We start from the raw sequence: 19,023 nt of genomic DNA on the forward strand, positions 1-19,023 counted from the left end.
CCTTAAGGCGACCAATTAAAATCTAATTGAACTATGGAGCTCCTGAATTTTGATAGAAATGGAAATACAGTTCAATCTCAACTATTATTTTTAACTTACAGTCATATGTTTGAGTACAAGCTTTTGATGAATGAGGGGTTCGGGACGATAAGCCGTATTTTATTCTGAATCTTTCCCTCATTTGATTTTTTAAGTCTGTGTAGAAAAATAACAAAAACTGTAAACAATAACTGACTTTTGCTACTTTTAGAAATGGTAGTTTTAGAAAGGGGTGCTGCATATATTATTATGTGGTTATTCGTGGTTCCCAAGTAAAAATCAGAAATTGATCAGCAGACTTCATCCTCTGTGGACAGTACTAGTCCAAAATGTAAAAACACTGACGTATTCATTCACACACATCAACCTGGAATGTAAAAAAAAATAATTTTGCTTTCATATTTTAATGATGAATTTTATTCACCTCTTTAGGTTTTTTGTCAACTTCCCATCGGCCAAACAGTATTTTAGCCAGTTTCAGCACCTGGAGGATCCTGAGGAGATGGCACGGAGCAGCCAACTCCGGCAGCATGCCTGCAGGGTGATGAATGCCATCAACAGTGTGGTGGAAAACCTCCACGACCCTGAGAAGGTGTCGTCGGTGCTGGCCCTGGTGGGAAAAGCCCACGCTATCAAACACAAAGTGGAACCCGTGTACTTTAAGGTAACTTTCGAAAATGACCCGTTTTTTGGGCTTTTTTTTTTCAGACTTTGTTTTAAACACTTTTAAACATGTTGTCTGCGAAACAAAGCACGGCAAAAGATTATTGTCAGGGGTTCTCTATCCTGAATAACTAGCAGTTTAATAAAGGTATTTTCTTGCTTCAGCAGCCCCTTCAATTATCAAAGCAGCCCAAAGAATTGTCTCATTACCAGTCTAATATCATGGGGGATATTTCACTTTTGCCACTTTACTCAGGACAGAATTCCTGTTTTACTTGTTTTTCTGTTTTATTTCTCAAATGTAGCTGCAGTGTTTTGCTTTGTGTGTGTTTTTAATAGAAATACTTCAAGCTTTTGTGAAGCTGGAGGCTTCAATCTTTACTTAGACACATGCAAACAAATTATGGAAGAATTTTATGGAGCATCAAGTTTATCTTGTAATCGTTGTTCTGTATAATGTAAAAACATGCATGGGCATAAAAACCAATAATAACAAATGCATTAATTTAGTCCCAGATCTTTAACCCTGTGTTGAGTTTTATTTTTGGATTTATGATTTGTTCTTTTGGATTTAAGGAATATTTATGTTCTAGCTCTATATTTGCCTTGAGTTTAGTATTTCTTAGAGCCTTGTAGTTATTTATATTTCTAGTTCTTGCTTCTTGTTTTATTACTTCATGTAGTAAACCGCTTGTCTGTTCCATAAAATTGCCGTTACTGGAGTTGTTGGAGCTCTGTGCGCAGTAGCGTGAATGACAGAGACATTCAGACGTGTAACCTGTATAGAGCAGCTTGTCTTGCGCTTAACAAGAATAAGCTGCATAAAAGTCTTTGGTACAACATTAGTTACATTTTTAGATGTCTGTAAATTCTCTCTCTTTCTATAGTTATGCTACATGCTTCCATGTGCTCAATTTAGCTCAGTCGCAGCTGACCACGCCTCGAGAGGTCTTTGCGCAGCAGACATTCTGTCACAACAAATTTTTACTGGAACCTGAGATCCTACCATAATCATTGAGACGCTAGAAGACTTATCAACAGATGCATCGATAAATGCACTTAGATGCTTCATTAGCCTGAGAGGAGCTGTTTGCCAACTCACTGTAACCAGGGCACAAACTTCGAAGGAGCTAAAAATGAATTCAGAGAAGCTCTCAAGTAATGTGACATACAGGCACTGGAAGCTTTCCTGGTAGACAGATAGTGGGAGTTCATTTTCAATGCTCCTTCTGCAAGTCATGCAGGTGGCGTCTGGGAACGCCACATTTGGACCATTCATAACATGCTGAACGCCACTACTGCTCAGTGTGCAGGAGGATGATGGCTCTCTTTGAACTCTGTTTTGTGAAGCCAAGTCTATTGTAAATAGTCACCTCTTGACTGTTGATGGTATCAGTTACCCAAAGGCAACTGAACCTCTCAATCCAAACCATCTTATAATAATGAAATCCAAAGCTGCCCTAACACCACCTGGGAAATTTGTGAAAGAAGCAGTTTGTTGCCTTTCGTGTTCATTCTGTCCTAGTCTCATCTCTGTGTCTTATCATCAGTTGTATCTCCATATTTTGTTACCCTTTCTGTCTCCTTTTGTGTCCCGTTCCATTGTTTGTTCTGCCAAGCTTGTACGTCTTAGTCCTGGTCTCAGCATATGTTACTTCCTGTTTTATTTTGATAGTCCCTTGCTCATGTGCTTCCTCTTTTTGCTTTGTTTTGCCACATTCTGTTCAGCTGTGCTCCCAGGTGTCTCCACTCTGCCCTAATCTCCTCTTGTGTACATATTATCTGTGTGTCCTTCTTTTCTCTCATGGTGTGTGTGCCTCTGTCCATCTGTTTAGCCTCAAGCTTGTTCCTTTTCAACCCTGTGTTGCTTTTGCTAGCATAGATAAAGCTGTGATTTTAAGTTTGCTTCCATCTGTTGAGTCCTGCACTCTGGGTCCACTCTCTGCCTGCCAGACATTCTGATCATGATGTTTACATTACTAATCCTAACCCTAACACAGACGCAGGAACACAGACGCAGGAAGACTGATCTTAAAGCAAGCTGTTTGAAATAATTCAAAAGGTAAAACACAAGTCCAAAAAGAGAACCTGGAAAAATACAGAAACAAAAGCTTGAAAACACATGGAGAAGGATCCAACAGTGCCTGGATCGGGGAAGGATTGGGGAAGTGGAGAGAGATGAGGAAAATGAAACAGTTGAACTAGATCACAGACGAGACACAAGACGAGACAAGGGAAGCACGCTGGAAGCAAAGCACAAGGAACACTAATTCACAAGATAAAACAGGAAGTGGGAAAATGCATACAGGGATTTACTACAGGAGACTTGACACAAGAGGATAGAGCACTGTGGGAAGAATTAAACTCCCACTATTAAACTGAGGCAATTAAGGGGGAAATACATGAAGCTATCTATACACTAAGAAAACAAAGAATCGTGGAATATTGAGCATTCCCTAATCTTTTAACAATAGTCCATAAACATCTGACAAATGAGAAGACCAACGGCTGGACTTTTGGGAGAGGGATGTCCTATCCTCATCTGATATAAGATTCAGTCCTTTATTTAGCAGGGGAACAATCCTTCTGAAAATCTACACCCTGGAGTTTTTCAGAAAATTAGTTTTCAGTGATTTATATGTGGACGAACAGTCCAAATTCCTGAAAAAAGACACGTATATATGCGGAGAGCTGTGACACTAATAAGTCCTGTTAAGATCAAATCTCCTTTACAAGTGAGAGAAATGCCAGGTGGCAGCTTTTTGGTCCCATAACATATCAACCACTGCAACAAAAAAAGTGAAACAAATACATTATATAGAAAAACCCACAACAGTAAAATAACAGCGGCCACTTAAGAAACAACTACATGCCGCAGGAGTTAATGTCTCTCTCACACTATCCCAAATATCCTCCTCTGTCACACCAACTCTCTGCATTGCCTCCTTCACTACATCTATGAATCTCCTCTGAATCTTTTCCTCCCGACTAGCAGCTCAATATTCAACATCCTTTCTCCAATATTTCCACTGTCCACATTACCATCATGTGAACCTTCTCTCTTGCTATCTTTTTAAATTAAAAAAAGTTTTATGCACAATTTAAAAAAACAAACAAACAACCAAAACCCCCCCCCCCCCAAAAAACCCAGCAACAACATCAGTCTTTACTTTGCCTATAGCTTTCTGTAAAAACTTATATGTGTAAGGTGCTTCACAAGTAAATACAGTTTTCCACAAACCTGGAGCACATTAAAAAGTTAGCTTTTAGAGAAGCGTAGACAGAATCAGAACCAATTAAAAATGTCTTAAACTCATTTTTGTATACAGCTCATGTTTTTACATAACACTTGTGTTACATTCAGTGTTCCTCCTGCTCCATCTGACGGGGGAAGTAGATTATTTCTCTTCAAGTCTTCTGAATGTTGTGTTGGTTCATAAACGCAACAGTAACGAGAGAAAACTCTACCACCAATTAGACCTGCATTGATCACTCTGTGAATAGGTCATTAAAAAAATTAGTCCCACTGTATATTCCTTGAATTTTCAACCTCACGTGTTCAACGCCCGACTTTTTATTTTATTTTTTTTTTAGGCCAGTCATACATTTCATACTTCCTGTTTTTTTTCATAATGTGTCACATTATGGCCTGAAGTTTTTTTTGTGTGTTTTTTTTTTTAAGGTTGGCTTAATAGCTGAGACAAAACTGAAACTGACAGCCAGGTGGTAAAACTGAAGGTGCTGCACATATAAGTGAGAAAAAACTAAGAAGCTCTGTACAAGGAACAGTGGGGAGATATGGGAACAAGAAACAAGCAACAACGACTGAAGGAGAACATCCAGATGTTTGTCCAAGCGAATTGGGTACCAAACAAACACAATGACCTGATAATCACCTCTGAGGACTGTATACTGCAACATTTATGTTTGAGAAATATAAAACAAAACCGCAGTGACTCAAGGAAGCACCAAGTTGCTTCCTGAATGTCCAAACGCTCCGTACAGACATCGATACAACCAGAAGTCCTTAGATCTAATAACTGGATGAAATACGAGAGCCCACACTGTTCACTGATCACATTCTTCATGCCAGCCACTGGGCAGGATACAGAAATAAATCCTACCAGATCATCATCAACTACCTTTATTCATTTAGTTTAATAAGATAAAGGGTTTGTGGCATAGTGGTGCCGCAGTTAACACTGTTGCCTCACAGCAAGACGGTCCTGGGTTTGAGTCCACTAGCAAGCTGGAGACACCCCAGTGTGGAGCTTGATGCTCTCCCTGTGCCTCCCACAGTCCAAAGACTTACACGTTGGGTTATTTGGTAATTCTTAACTCCAACTGTCGTCACATTTGAGTGACAGTTAGCCTCACCTTCAAGTTGATTAGATAATTTCTAATCTGTGGTCTTACGAATGGGAAGATTAGGTCTTTTACTCTATACAATATATTCTCTCACCCAAGTAAACTGAAGGCCATACGTTCATGTAAAGGATTTTTTTAGAAAGAGGGAGACAAAGTGGATATCCTCTACTGCCATTGAAGATTGTTTAGAAGAAAACAAAGCCTCATATGCTTTGACAGTTTAGCAATAATCCCCCCCCCCACCAACCAACCAAAAAAACCCCAAACCAACCAACCAAACAAAGAAAAACCCCAACACAAAACAAACAAAGATACATTTATGTCCTAAAAGCTTCAACCTCTCCAGCACGTTCCCAGCATGTTTTGTGCTTCCTCCTATGGAGACGTCATGTGTTCAGCTCCATATAGGATGTAGTCTTGGACTCTACTGGAACAGCTTTTACATAAATCACATTAATAATAATTAATTATTTTTACCTGTTCATAACAAACCTTAAACACACTATTTTAGTCCACGTTTTATGAGAAGCTAAGCCTTGCTTCAGCCTCTGTTCTAAAACGAGCTGTTGTAGCTCCTTGCAAACAGAAGGCTTGAATAGATGGTAGGCGGGGCTTCTGTGCTCAGAGCCGGAGCTATGTGTCTGAGGTGACCATGTTCGGCATATCCCCTCTTTGTTGCAAATCTGTAACAAATTACTTTATGTCTCCAGGTAAAACCACACAAAGAGGGCTATAGTTTTGATTTTGCCAGCACGGTAACTTTCATCCATATCACATTCATGCAGCTGCTCAGCCGATAGAAATCCTTTTGTTTGGTGTCACGTAACATGTCAAATATGACTCAAAGCTTTGATAGAACCCCCCCCCCCTCATAACCTCGTGTTGAGAAGCTTTTGTTAAATCAGCATCAGCAGTTTGGTTTTATTGCCCCAGTTCTGCCCAGGTCAGCTGACTTTATGGCGGGCTGCCACACTTACACTGAGCTTTCTCTCTCTGTGCTTTTGCTTTAGCCACCTCTGCTGCTCTTTCTCTCGACTTTGTCATTTCTGTTCCTTTGTTTCGCCTGTCCACCCACTGCTTTCATGTTTTACAGTTATCATTTTCAATTCTCACCTGTCTCGCCCACTTCTCTGTAACGCTGAAATGAATTCCTATTTCTCCATCACGCTGTTCCCGCTTTACCCACAGAACACAATTTTTCTGCATTACTCGCACCCTTATTATCTCAATAGCCACATTTCCCCTCGCTCTCCGTCTCTCTGTGGCTCGCTTAATGAAATTTGTTTGTCACCTCTTCCTCTCAGATCCTGAGCAGTGTGATGCTGGAGGTGTTTTCTGAAGATTTCCCAGAATTCTTCACGGCAGAGGTGCAGATGGTGTGGACCAAACTGATGGGGGCGGTGTACTGGCATGTGACGGGGGCCTACACAGAGGTGGGCTGGCTCCAGGTCTCCAGCTCGGCAGTGTGAAGAGTCGGGAAGAAGAGGTGGTAAAGAAGTTTTCAGTGGACTCAATGAAGTTTAAAGAGAGGCAAAATAATGTGTTTAAAATGTTGATGGAGATTTTGCGACGATGGTTTCACAGACATGGATCAGATTAACATGGTAATCCGTGCAATTTTGTTTCTTTATTCAACTTCTTTTGGATGCATTTTGGTGCTAAGCTTTGCACGTCTCGGAGATCAGATCAGTTGGACACCAAGTAATGTAGCCAAACATTTTTATTTAACTGCTGTTAGATTTCCACTTACATCAGTGGCGCTCTGCTGTGTTATCACTGCTAAGGCTAACTATCAGTTCGACATCCGCACACACTGCTGTTGCTGCCAGAGGCACACAACCAGTCACTTTCTGTGTAGCATAAAATCTTCCTTTTTATACACCTGCTGAGATAAGACTGCTTCAAAAGTGTTAATGAACTTCTAAAATCAATTAAAAGGTGACCAATCCTTCTGTTTGTAAGCCTGTCAAGCTTTGCATTCTTGCAAAGGGCTCAAAATTGTAGCAGTGGCAGATGCACTTTATTTAGAGACAGATGAGGATAAAAGCAGAATTTGCTAATCGACATTAGCTGTGCAAGTTAATATATTTCTAGAGTTGTAAATATGAAGTGCAACTGCAGCCTGCAAGACCATTATGGCTTTTGCCATAATGGTCCACTTGATGGTCATATTTTATTTTTATTTTTTATTTTTCCTTGTATGATGGTATCTTATGGAGTCTTTAATACCTGTCAAAACACAGCATTTTTTTCCCAGACAAAAATTACTGAAAAAGATCACTTTTTGTCAGCTAACAATAACTAGAGATGGGCCGATGGGGACGTTGTTTCCATGTAAAACAGAGATCCAGCTAAATGGACAAATTAAATGCATGTGTCCTTGTTCCTTTTAAAACAAAGATAATTGACTGACAGCTAATCGATTTACTACAAAACTGTTAATGGTCATTTATAGTTCTTCTCCATTTATGCAAACTACTGATGATTGTTTTTAAAATAAATAAAACAATTTCAGACATTTATCTTTTCAAAATCCCTGCATCTTAAAACAGTTTAGAGTACAACAACAACGAATGAGAGAATTTTAGCTTATTCTTACATTTTTCATATTAAACAGTAAAAGGTGAAATTTAATTGTATTATATTTGATTATATCACCTATGTTTGAATAGGTTTTGAATACATATGCTTGTTCTAATGATCTAATCGGTTGCTGAACGTGGATCTATTGCTAGAAAAGTAGGTCCAGGGTCGAGAATGTTTGCTTGGTATGTTCCCGCAGTCTTTGTCCCCCAGACGTTTATGGTACATAATAGGAACCTCTTGGAACTTGTTACAGGGGTTAGCCTTAGGAGGAACTCTCTCAAAGCTAAATAAAATGGGATTGTGTGACTGCACAGCTAATTTGAAGCCTTGCTTGAATGAAAAATAGACATCCATGAAAACTGTCATTTAAAATGTGTCAAATTCTACCCAAACGCAGCAAAAGGTCTAATGTGTTTTATCAGAATACTGTAGAAAAAAATCCCACCCCACCACATCCAGAAACACAAAGCTTGACAGGCACGCTCTTACGAACATGTATTTTATCCATCTGGAGCAAGAAAAGACGTTTATTTCTGAAAATAAATGCGGATTATACTTAACAGAGTTCATTTCTGTGGAAACCTGCAGTTTCAAGGTGACGCACATGAATACACTTCACAATACTTTGAAAGATGGAAGAAATGCTTAGACACAGAATGACTTTTAGCTATTAGAGGGGGCAGTTAGTTGTTGAAGCCCCGGCTACGGGACCATGGAGCTGCTGACTGTTAATAGATCCTCTTTGTGTCCTGCTTCAGTATATCCTCATGTTCAGGGGACGTGCGGCCCCTTTTCTCTCTATTTAATGTCTTGTTTAACTTTACTGAGGTGTTGTTTGTATAAGCGTACAGTGAGTAAATGTGCACACTCTTCTACCTTCGTATACAACTCAAGGACACGACCTGTGGATGCGTAAAAGAGGGCTGGCTTTGCTTCCCCCCCCTCATTTCATCTCATTGCACACACACACACTAACAATGTGAAAGTGAGATGGAAAATATCAGCAGGTGCACGCTTACACTTTCACGCACAGGCATGCCGTAAGATGTCTCTCATGTGAATATTTACAGGACGGTCGCTTAGTTTACATCTTTAAAACCCGATCAGAGAGTCATGCTGCTTTGAAGTCTCCATTAAGGGCTTTAGAAACCCACTCTGGAGGTCTGTGGAAAACACATCTGTTTCAGAAGTGCCATCAGTCGGTTTCTTTAGATCTCTGACCAGTCGAAAGCAAAAAAAAAAATCCAAGTATTACAGAATGTGGCCTGTGCTGCCTTCTCGTTACCTTACCTGACCTCACCTTCTTTGAAGTTTATGTGCTCCTGCTGGCAGTCCCCATCTTCTCAAACACACACAGCAAATCTGTTTAGGGTGGACACTTGATCCAATCTGCAGTTTGCGTCTGCTGCAGTGATGTTTTGTTTCTCCCATCTGTCCCCCGTCGGCATCAGCATCTGGCATTAATGAGGAGGTAATGAGTCTTCTCTCCTCCTCATTTGGCCATTCATCTACTGTAACTTCCCATTGCCTCTGCTCGGAGCGCGTCACTGAGAAGGAAAACAATTACGAGTGGACAGTTGGCATTAAACCCACCGCGGTCATTCACAACAGTGCTATATACGTGCATACACGTCTTTCATTGACTGAAAGAAGATTCAGATTCTCGATTACAAACACACAACACAAAGGAAAAAAACTGGGATGCTGTGAAAAATGTAAATAAATACAGAAATGCAATGAGTTGAAATTTCATTAACTCTTATTTTATTTATAATAGAACATACAAAACAAATCAAATCATTAAAATGAGAAAATGTACAATTTTTAAGAAACTCATTTTGAATTGATGGCAGCAAAACATCTCAAAAGTTGGGACAAGTCAGTGATAACCGCTCTGTAGCATCCTTTTTCTTTTAACAACAGTCTGTAAACATCTGGGAACAGAGGAGAACAGCTGCTGGACTTTTGTGCCATTTTGTCTGATTGAGGATTTTAGCTGCTTAAAGGTTCCGTGTCTTCTTTTGTTGTGTTTTTCATTTTGTTGAAAGGTCGGGACTGCAGGCGGGTCAGTTCACATCTTGAATGATTTGAGTAGAGAACAGTTTCTACTTTGACTCAGTCCATTTTAAAAGAGCTTTGGCTCAGAGAAGGAGGCACTGTGTCTGGATCGTGTTCACATGTGGCTTCTTCTTGGCTTGAGAGAGCTTTTAGTGGCTGTCATTGTGATCCGTGTTCAGACGATGTTTTCTGGAAGCCCGTGCAGTGATTTCCATGACAGAATCATGCCTGTTTATGTTGACCAGCATTATTCTGGGTTATTCCATTTGTAGATGGTTTTTTTGCATGTCAGTGACTCTGTTCCAACTTTTTTTAAGACGTGTTGCTGCCATCGAACTAAAAATGAGAGGTTTTTCCTGAAATCCTAAAATGTCTCTGCTTGATCATTTCTACAAATAAAATATGGGTTTGAGATTTGCACATTCTTGCATTCTGTTTTGTTTATATGTTATACAGCGTCCCAGCGTTTTTGGTAAAAGCGTTCTCTAAAGTTCTAAGTGTTTTGTTTTTGTCTTGCACCGGTGGGTTTAAATATTATTCTGTCATGATATCCTTTACAAAAACAGCCCCCTGATGTGTGATTGAATTTTTACCAAAGAGCCCAAGTGAAGAAAACACGCAGTGCTTGTTTTTAGCTCATCTGACTGAAAGACTGATGCCTTGGTGAAGCTCGGTCATCAGGTGTCGTAGGCCTACAGTGCTGGTCTGATTTTAGTGAAGCTTGCACACTTATCACTTCACCCAAACGATGCTCAAGGTTAATGTTAAATGTGTTCTTTTATGGGCCCTTTATCGCTTTCACTTTACAAACTTTAACATATTTACAACTCACTCGCACCTGATGTACAGAACAGCATTCGATTCAGTCCATTTAGCAAAATCATTGACATAAAAGGATAAAACATTGCATGCGCTACAAAATAAATAATAATAATAACTTTGTGAAATATCAAAGGATGCGATGACTTCAAATATTACTTTTGCACACATGTTGCATACTACTTGGTCATGATGGAGGGCGTGGTCACGATGGGGTGAGGGGGCGTGGTAGCGGAGGGCGAGGTCATATTGGTTGAAATTCTTTTGTTAAAGTTAAATGAAGAATAATAATAATATATACTAGCACATGCCTCTCTCACAGACAGAGCTGAATCAATGTAGGATTCAAAACTAACCTTTATTCAGGTTGAGGACAAAGGAATACAAAATCCTTCAAAGAGACAAACAACAGAAACTCCAGGCACGCGTGAAGGCAGAATACAAGGGAGTATTAACAACCACTTTGAGCTCTAAGAGAAGGAAGATCGGGCAATTTATACACACAGGAGGCCAATCAGGAGGCAAACAGAGGTGCAAACAATCAGGAGAAAAGCACAGGCAGGAAGCAAAACTGATGTAAGAAAGCTAGACTTCAAAATAAAACGGTAAACAAATGAGACGACACTTGAAGCAGACCAAGAGCAGCTATTAACAAAAGCTGGGACACAGAAATGAACACATAAGGGAACCACAAAACTAAACATTGCATTAAAAATGTTCAAAATTCAGAAGTGAGACTAAACGACCCAGACCGTGATGACGTGACAGTAATCTGTGAATGGCGATGGATCGTGTACCTTATGAGCTGCTACATCAACCACCTTGTGCTTCACTGACAGTCAAACAAGGTCAAGAATTGCTTCATAATTTGGATTCAACTCTTGCTTTTACTTGATAAATTATATTTGTTTCTGAACAATTTGAGCAAAATTGTCTCTCGAGTGGGCCTCGCTGCGTCGAGGAAATTAGTTTTATTATTGGCTCAAATTCAAAGACTGAAAAGGTTTTTAAATTTGTCTACTTGTGTTTGTACCAAACAGTTAACCCTGTAAGCCTGAACCCCAAAAATTGCCAGAAATTTCAAATTGTTTGTTTGAACCATTTGACAAAGTAAGAAAAAAATTACATATGAGTTTTCATATGAGTTTTGTTTTATATCATTTTGCATATAAGAAAAGGATTTAATGGAGTTAGGGTTAACAAAAATCAAACGGATGTAGATGTCTCACAAAGTGTCAAATATGACACATCTGGTGTTGCAGGGTTGATCCTCTAATTATTGCAGTTGATGATTTAAAAAAAAAAAAGAGTTTAATTATAGCAAAAACTTGTAAAAGTGGTTGTAGCTGCTGTTGATTTAAAAAAAACAAAAAAAAAAACAGTGTGATAAAAGTCCTTATGTGGTCATCTCCCAATACTCGCACACCAGACGTTGATAAAAAAAGCAATTTACTTTTTCTTTTGCTCTGTTTTTGAACAGAGCATCTTTTTGTTATCGATTTATTTAGACAGACGAGGCGGTCTTCACGGGGAGGTATGGTAAATATCTCCAAGGATCTCCTTTGAAATGTCCCACATGCACACAGGAGCAGAGAACAAACTTCTTTATCTCACAAATACCTAGTTTACATCCCAAGGTATTACATTCACATAGCGGCTCAGTTTCACTGATTAGCCCGCCATAAGAAAATGTCACTTTGTGATCTTTAGATAATGAAATGAAAACACTACTTGCTGCTTTAACGACTCTCGACTCCTGCAAATGTTTACTGAAAGCTCCCCTTCCAAGCTGAGCTGTGAGCTAATCTCTCACAGCAATGAGTCAGACAGGTGGATAAAAATACACGCAGGAGTCAAACAAACGTCAAGAAAACTGTTTCCACTTGGGCTCAAATCGCTTAGGAGGCAGTAAAACTGCTGCTGGTCTTGAATGATCTGGTTTAAAAATGCACTGCGGTCCTTTTCAAAGCTGCAGGCTCTCTGCATCTCGCCATCTGTGTGCAGCACGAACCTCACCACAATATAAACACACAGCATTATGTGTAGACACATCCTAGTTAAACATATCGCTGCATTGCTTTCCATACGCACACGGTTGGGCATGTTCTCACATGCAAAGTTTACTACTGCAACATAATTCACTTATTTTAATCTAAAAATGTAAATTTTTTGGCTCATTCAATCCATATCATATGTTCATGTTCATTCCCTTTCAGCTAATAAGGGCATCACAGCACATGTGGACTTGTGCGTTTTTGTTGTGAAATGTTCCTGTCTATGAGTTGGAAAGTTAGGACTTTATATTTTTCTAAATATATCTCTGAGGAGGGTTCTGTGTATTTCAGTACTGTATATGCATATGTAACTGTACACTGTTGCTGGGAGCGAATTCAGTGGCTTTGTAGTGTTTTTGAGCATGTTTGCACAGACTTGTACCTTCGCAGACCTGGTGAAAATCAATCATGACCATCAATAAACTCTACTTGTAAATTTGTCTGTCTTTGTGTTTTTTAAAGATTACTGTGTACACACTGATGATTCGGATCAAAATGGAAACCAAGCCTCTGGTTTTACCTTTTTTTAACTACAAACAACCAAGAGGTTCAAGATGTGCCAGGCCGAAGTGAAACTGAAATGGTGAAATGATCAGTTTCCTGCATGTTACATAATCATGCCTGTTCAGGTAATTGATTGTTCCCTGCGTCTGCGCGACACAACATTACATCCAGGTTACATCACCTGTGTGCAGTACAGTGCAGTACATGAGTGCTTCATATACAGTGTTGGGAAGGTTACTTTTAAAATGTATTCCACTACAGATTACAGAATACATGCCCCAAAATGTATTCTGTAACGTATTCCGTTACGTTACTCAATGAGAGTAACGTATTCTGAATACTTTGATTACTTAATATATTATCATGCTGTTTACAACTACATGAATGTGATTTATTACTATTACTGAAGGTCCGCGGCTCTGAACCATAGTAAAGGGACCTCTGGCTAATACCTCGGGTTCCTACGTAGCTTTACTTTGTTGTCTGCGTCAAGTTTGCTAGCGAGAGACAGAGAGAGGCGTTGAAAGGCTGCTCCAACGGAACTTATTGTTTCGGAGGAAAACACGAACACGGTGTACAGTCGAGTCTTAATAGCTTACTTACAACTGGGCTCGTCAGGCACTCTTCTTGGCTGCAGTGGTTATTATTATATTTACATGCTTCCAGCTCCCGTTTCTGCTCGATGACAGCTCGTAGTTTTCCACTCTCTTTTTTCTCCCTCCTCGCGCTCACAGACACATAACGGGTATGGCAGTCCATTCTCCCAGCAGCACGGACTACACTGCCCATGAGGCTACATTCTTTAGGGCTATGCCTGTAGCATTCTCCCTATTAACTTAGCACAACAACAAAAAGGCGCTCTGTCACCCAGGAAACACAGTCGCAGAGAGAGCACGTCACCCTGTAACCATGGCAGCTGCCGCCAGGAGCAACAGAACATAGCTATCAAACAAAACCCAAACAATCCTGACCCGTGACAATATGAAACAGGAAAATACCGCAGTGTAATCCATTTATTTCAACAATGTAACTGTATTCTAAACACCACCTTTTTAAACGGTAACTGTAACGGAATACAGTTACTCATATTTTGTATTTTAAATACGTAACGGCGGTACATGTATTCCGTTACTCCCCAACACTGTTAATATACGTTAAAGGTTTTTTTTCCTGTCTGAAAGAGAAAATTTTCCTTGTCTTCATTCTGGCCGCTGGAAGTCCCAACAAACTTCCAGCAGAAGTGAAGATCATCTGACGGTAATGAGACGGTTTGAGCGTTTGACTCACTGCTTGAGTCAAACGTGGATTTTTAAACACAGTTCTGTGTTTTACCAGCATCTGGATCATTCTCTTTAACTAAGTGTGAAGTAATCACAAAAAGCTTGTTTTGAAAAACTGGTCACCTCCTAAGATCCAAGCTCCTGTTTAGTTTTAATAGATCCTCTTTATTTGAGAGAGTGACTGGAGAAGTGTAGAGGAGGCCAGGAGTTGCACTGTGTCTTTGTGGCCCCCGGGCATTATGTTTGACACCCCTACTTTAAATCATTCACTGGAACCATATCATAAAAACAAGCTGTGGAGGGAGCCCACACATGTGGGGGTCTCTGGGGCTCTAACTTCATGATTTGAGCATACCCTCCAACAAAAGTCTTGTTAGGATATGACTGGAAGTTCTTAAGGAGAAGAAGAAAAAACTAAATGTAAAACAGCTCAGTAAGACATTAAAGGAAAGGCAGAGATTTAAATAAATATAGAACTAAAGAGAGCAAAAATTTCAAGCCCCGACTGAAATGTGTTAGAGTTTCATAAATGTGGAGCTCACAGGACGAATGCTGCTTCTCAGTGGGAGGTTTGGCTGGTTCATAACATATCAGCAGATCAAAAATGTAATTCTGTGCCGAGCCCGTTCGGTGATCTATGAATGAAACGCGTTTTGAAATCAATTCTCGGCCACACGTGGAGCGCAGATCGGCGAGCTGGTGCGACGTGTTCCACTTCATTATGAGACGAGTACAGCAGCAGAAACCCGGCAGCATAGATGTTATTAAGTTTTTTTTTTTCCTCAGCCAAAGGTTGAACGTGATCCAGATAACATAGTGCAGCACATACACTTACACTGATGTACTGCTGTACAGAATTTGGCCCAGTATTATACCTTTTATGGTTTAAGATGAATCATTTACAGGCAAAATATCTCGTCAGTGGGGAGGCACAGGACTGGGTGTTTTTATTTTTTTTTGCTTTGAAAAGCACTTGCAAAGAAATGAACAGTCTCTAATGTTTGAAGTAGTTTCATTTTAACAGAACATCAACCAAATATGCAGAAAGAACATGTATGTGTAATACAAATGATACAGTCAGATATTTCTAGTTGCTTAGTAGCAGCAAAATGAGGTCTTGCATTAGTGCAGTGGTTCATTATTGTGGCTTTAGGTGTGTTGTTCTTACTGTTGTTGTGGTGGTTATTTTAGATTTTGATATGTGTGAATGTGTGAAATAGTTTCCACTGTTTGAGGACCAGCATGACAGACTCCTGTAGTGATTAATTACATCCGGCTAGCATTCATCTCCAGGCTGTTTCGTTGTGAGTGATGAATGCAGCCACGTCTCTAAAACGTTGTAGTGGGAAATTTGATTTATGGCAGAGACATTTGAAGAAAGAGACCTGGCACTTGAAGAGTCTTAAACTATTAAACAACAACAAAGATGATGATCGAAGTTCAACTTTCAGAGTGAAAAAAGATTTTAGGTCTCATAAACGTTCCTGCACAATTTATATGGTTGTAACTGTGACATGGTTTAAGTGGATTACTTTATGACCTTTTGTTTTGTGTATATAGTGCATGAGTACACATTAGCGAGTGTTTTTAAATTAAAAATGGTTTTAATGAAACAGCAAAGTCAGATGAACCAAAGGTGTTTCCCTCCACCACACGCAGCTTGTCCAGATGTCCCTCTTTATGTGGGACCATTTTAAGTCCTCTCTCCCTTCTTCCCACACGTTGAGACAATGTCCCGCACTGTGATTATGAAAGTCTGACTTTCACCCAATGCATGGAGGCCTGGCGAATGCTGGGCCCATTAGAGAAAGAAGCTTTGCAGACTTTGGTGGATTTGGTGGAAACTACCACAAAAACAATGAACTGTCAGATTATGGTGGGAAATGCAGTCTTTGTCTTTCTTTGGTTAAAATTGTTCTTCAGTTTCACACGAGGTAAAACATGGCATGAAGTGACACAGTGTACATGTCACAATTGATGAAATTGTCACACATGGCTAAACGAGAAATGTGTGAAGATCTATGGATGCATCCCTACTGAAATACAACCACACTTAGAAGCAGCTGAAATAAACAAGAATACAAGAATAAATAAAGACTATTGCATGGAAAAAGATGTTTTTTTCGTTTGTATACACTTAGAAAGGCAGTTGGAAAAAGCTACTTTCACATTAATCTGGCTCTAAATGTAAATGTGGCAACATTCACTGTTTGTTGTAATTTTATTTTTAACCTGGATATTTTTACCTCCACCCTCAACTGCTTTTTTGTTACCTGCCTATAATATTTGCCTATATTATCGGAAGCACAAAGCCTTTTTTTTTAACAATAAATCTAAATGTTGTTGTCGATAACTGCATGATCACTCTAAGATTAAAGATAAAAGCTGTTAAATCTAGCTATCAGTGTTTCAGAAACTTCCTAAAATCTTCTAAATATTCTGTCTGCAAGTTGGCATAGAGACTCTGCTTGGCAGTCTCACTGTTTTGTGAACCAGAGATGATTAAATGGAATTAGATGTAAATGTTCCTAATCAATGATTAATGGTTGCCTGCTCCCTGCTTGACGCCTCAGGCGTGGTTCTCCCGACTCTATAAGGCTCCAATGGGAGGTTCATGCAGGGAGGAAGATTTTCATTTTTCAAATCCATAGATAATTTATTCAAGCCATACATTTGATTATAAAGTGTTGACAAAGACTTCTTATAGTTGCTCTTTAAATACAGAGAAAATGAGTTTTATAAAAGGATCTGCTCAGGTTATACTTCTAGGTTTCTGTACAGTGTTTGAACTGAAAATGTGCTTGCAGCCTCATAGGAATAGATGTAATATTCAGAAAAATCAACGTTACTCTCTTGCTGCCTGGCTTGAGTGTAATAGGAACAGGTGAAACAGGTAAACAAAATCATGAGAATCAGAAAATAGTCAGTCTCCCACGAGTGCATCCGTTGCGCTCAACCATGGTCGACAGGACACTGACTTGTCACCATGGCTACACATTTTTTTTCACTGCCACATATTGTCATTTTCAGAGAGCGCCAGTAATGTGGGCTTATCACATCCCGGGGGCAAACACACCTGGACAAACTCCACTTTGACACCACACGGAAAACACACAAAAGCCAAAAATATAATGCCAGGGATTTATATCTCGGCTGATACCCTGATCTCAGCTCCTTCTTCTGTTCCATGATTAAATCAGGATTCCACACCGATACGCTCGTGCTCATCCGTCTCTGTCAGCAGGCGTTGACTTATTGGGATTCATCAGGTGTTCAGAACACAAACTGACACAAATGAGTGGAGCTCGTTAAGAAATCCCCTCTGTGTATCTCAAGCTGCTTTATCGGTGAGGAAGGTTGCACCAGTATGCGCTCTGCTTAGGCTCGCTGCATGCAGTTCAGCTGTAATGAAGCTGATTAGTGAGTTTCATCTTTTTGCCTTTTGTTATTTTTTAGGGCACCAATTGATATTTATGTGTTGTAACCTTATTTTAATGAAAACCAAAGAGAACTTTTATCTGATTCTACATTTGCCCCTCAGTGTTAATGGTTTCTGTTAATAATGTCTTTTTTTGGAGCAGCTTCACTGTTGTTGTCCTTATCAGCATCTTCAACAGCTGAACAGGCTCTGATAAACCCACAGCTGTTCGGCACAGAATTACAAAGCTAGTGATTAGTGAACAAAGAGCAGTATTCGACAGCTTAAGAGCCAGACAACCTCCAGGTTTTTGGAAGTGGTGGAAAGCAAGAACTTAAAGGAGAGAAAGCAGCGGACATAGATTCATTATGTGACCAGAAACAATTTATTCTGATATGATTAGCGTGCTATGGTCAGAGCAAAGCTGCTGTTCCTATGCATAAAAATGAGCCAAATGTGGTGATTCATTCATTCATCTGTCAAAGATGCTTCCTGAGTGAGGTGATCTTGGTATTACTAACTGGAAAAGGGGATCCCAGGCTTTCTGAGGATATTCTGATGAGATCGGGGCAAAAAACATAAAAGACTGAATTAACTTTCTGTTATAATCTGGAAAAGTGTTTACTAGGGGTGCAACGATACACAAAATTCACGGTTCGGTTCGAGACTTTGGTGTCACGGTTCGATATTTTTTCGATACAAAAAACTGTTCGTGCCTTTTTAATTTGTCATTTATTAAAATTATAAATATATAATTTAACTCAAAAGTACAGTTTTTAAATTTAATGTTGCTGAAACAACAAAGTATTAAAAATATATATATATATCTGATTGAGGAATCACTCATCTTTGGAAAAGAGAGTTTATTACAGAGAAATGGCTCTTTCCAAAATAAAAGCTATACTATACGCTTCTTCTGGGCTATATTCTCAGCAGCATATTAAACATATCAGGTCCCATAAGGAGAATCATGTGCTAACGGCTGTCTAAATGACTCGGGTAAAGTCTGTAGCATGCGTGCTTGTTGTTGTCTGCTTCCACTTGTCTTTGCACTAGGATGATGTCGGAGTAAATGTGCAGTCATATTTGTTGTGTTCCCACTAGTGCTGTCAGCGTTAATCTCGTTAAAATGACATTAACGCCATAACGCGGCAAATCTCCGTTAACGTGTTACCGTGGATCGCCCCGTGCATGGGGCTGGACAGCGTCAACACGTTAATGAGCTAACGCACGA

At 39.6% G+C, this 19,023-nt stretch overlaps 1 protein-coding gene across 2 annotated transcripts in view; it reads left to right on the plus strand.

Moving 5' to 3' along the window:
- The window catches only part of cygb2 (cytoglobin 2), a 46,251-nt gene extending 35,003 nt beyond the window's left edge, over positions 1 to 11,248 (plus strand). For both annotated transcript variants that reach the window (XM_076885069.1, XM_004539242.3), the window contains 2 exons: positions 472 to 703; positions 6,375 to 11,248. In XM_076885069.1, the coding sequence (XP_076741184.1) occupies positions 472 to 703; positions 6,375 to 6,539 (397 nt within the window). In that variant the 3' untranslated portion in view covers positions 6,540 to 11,248. The remainder of the gene's footprint in view (positions 1 to 471; positions 704 to 6,374) is intronic.
- The last annotated feature ends 7,775 nt before the right edge of the window (positions 11,249 to 19,023 follow it).

This window comes from Maylandia zebra, linkage group LG6, assembly GCF_041146795.1.
Source record: "Maylandia zebra isolate NMK-2024a linkage group LG6, Mzebra_GT3a, whole genome shotgun sequence".
Lineage (NCBI taxonomy): Eukaryota > Metazoa > Chordata > Actinopteri > Cichliformes > Cichlidae > Maylandia > Maylandia zebra.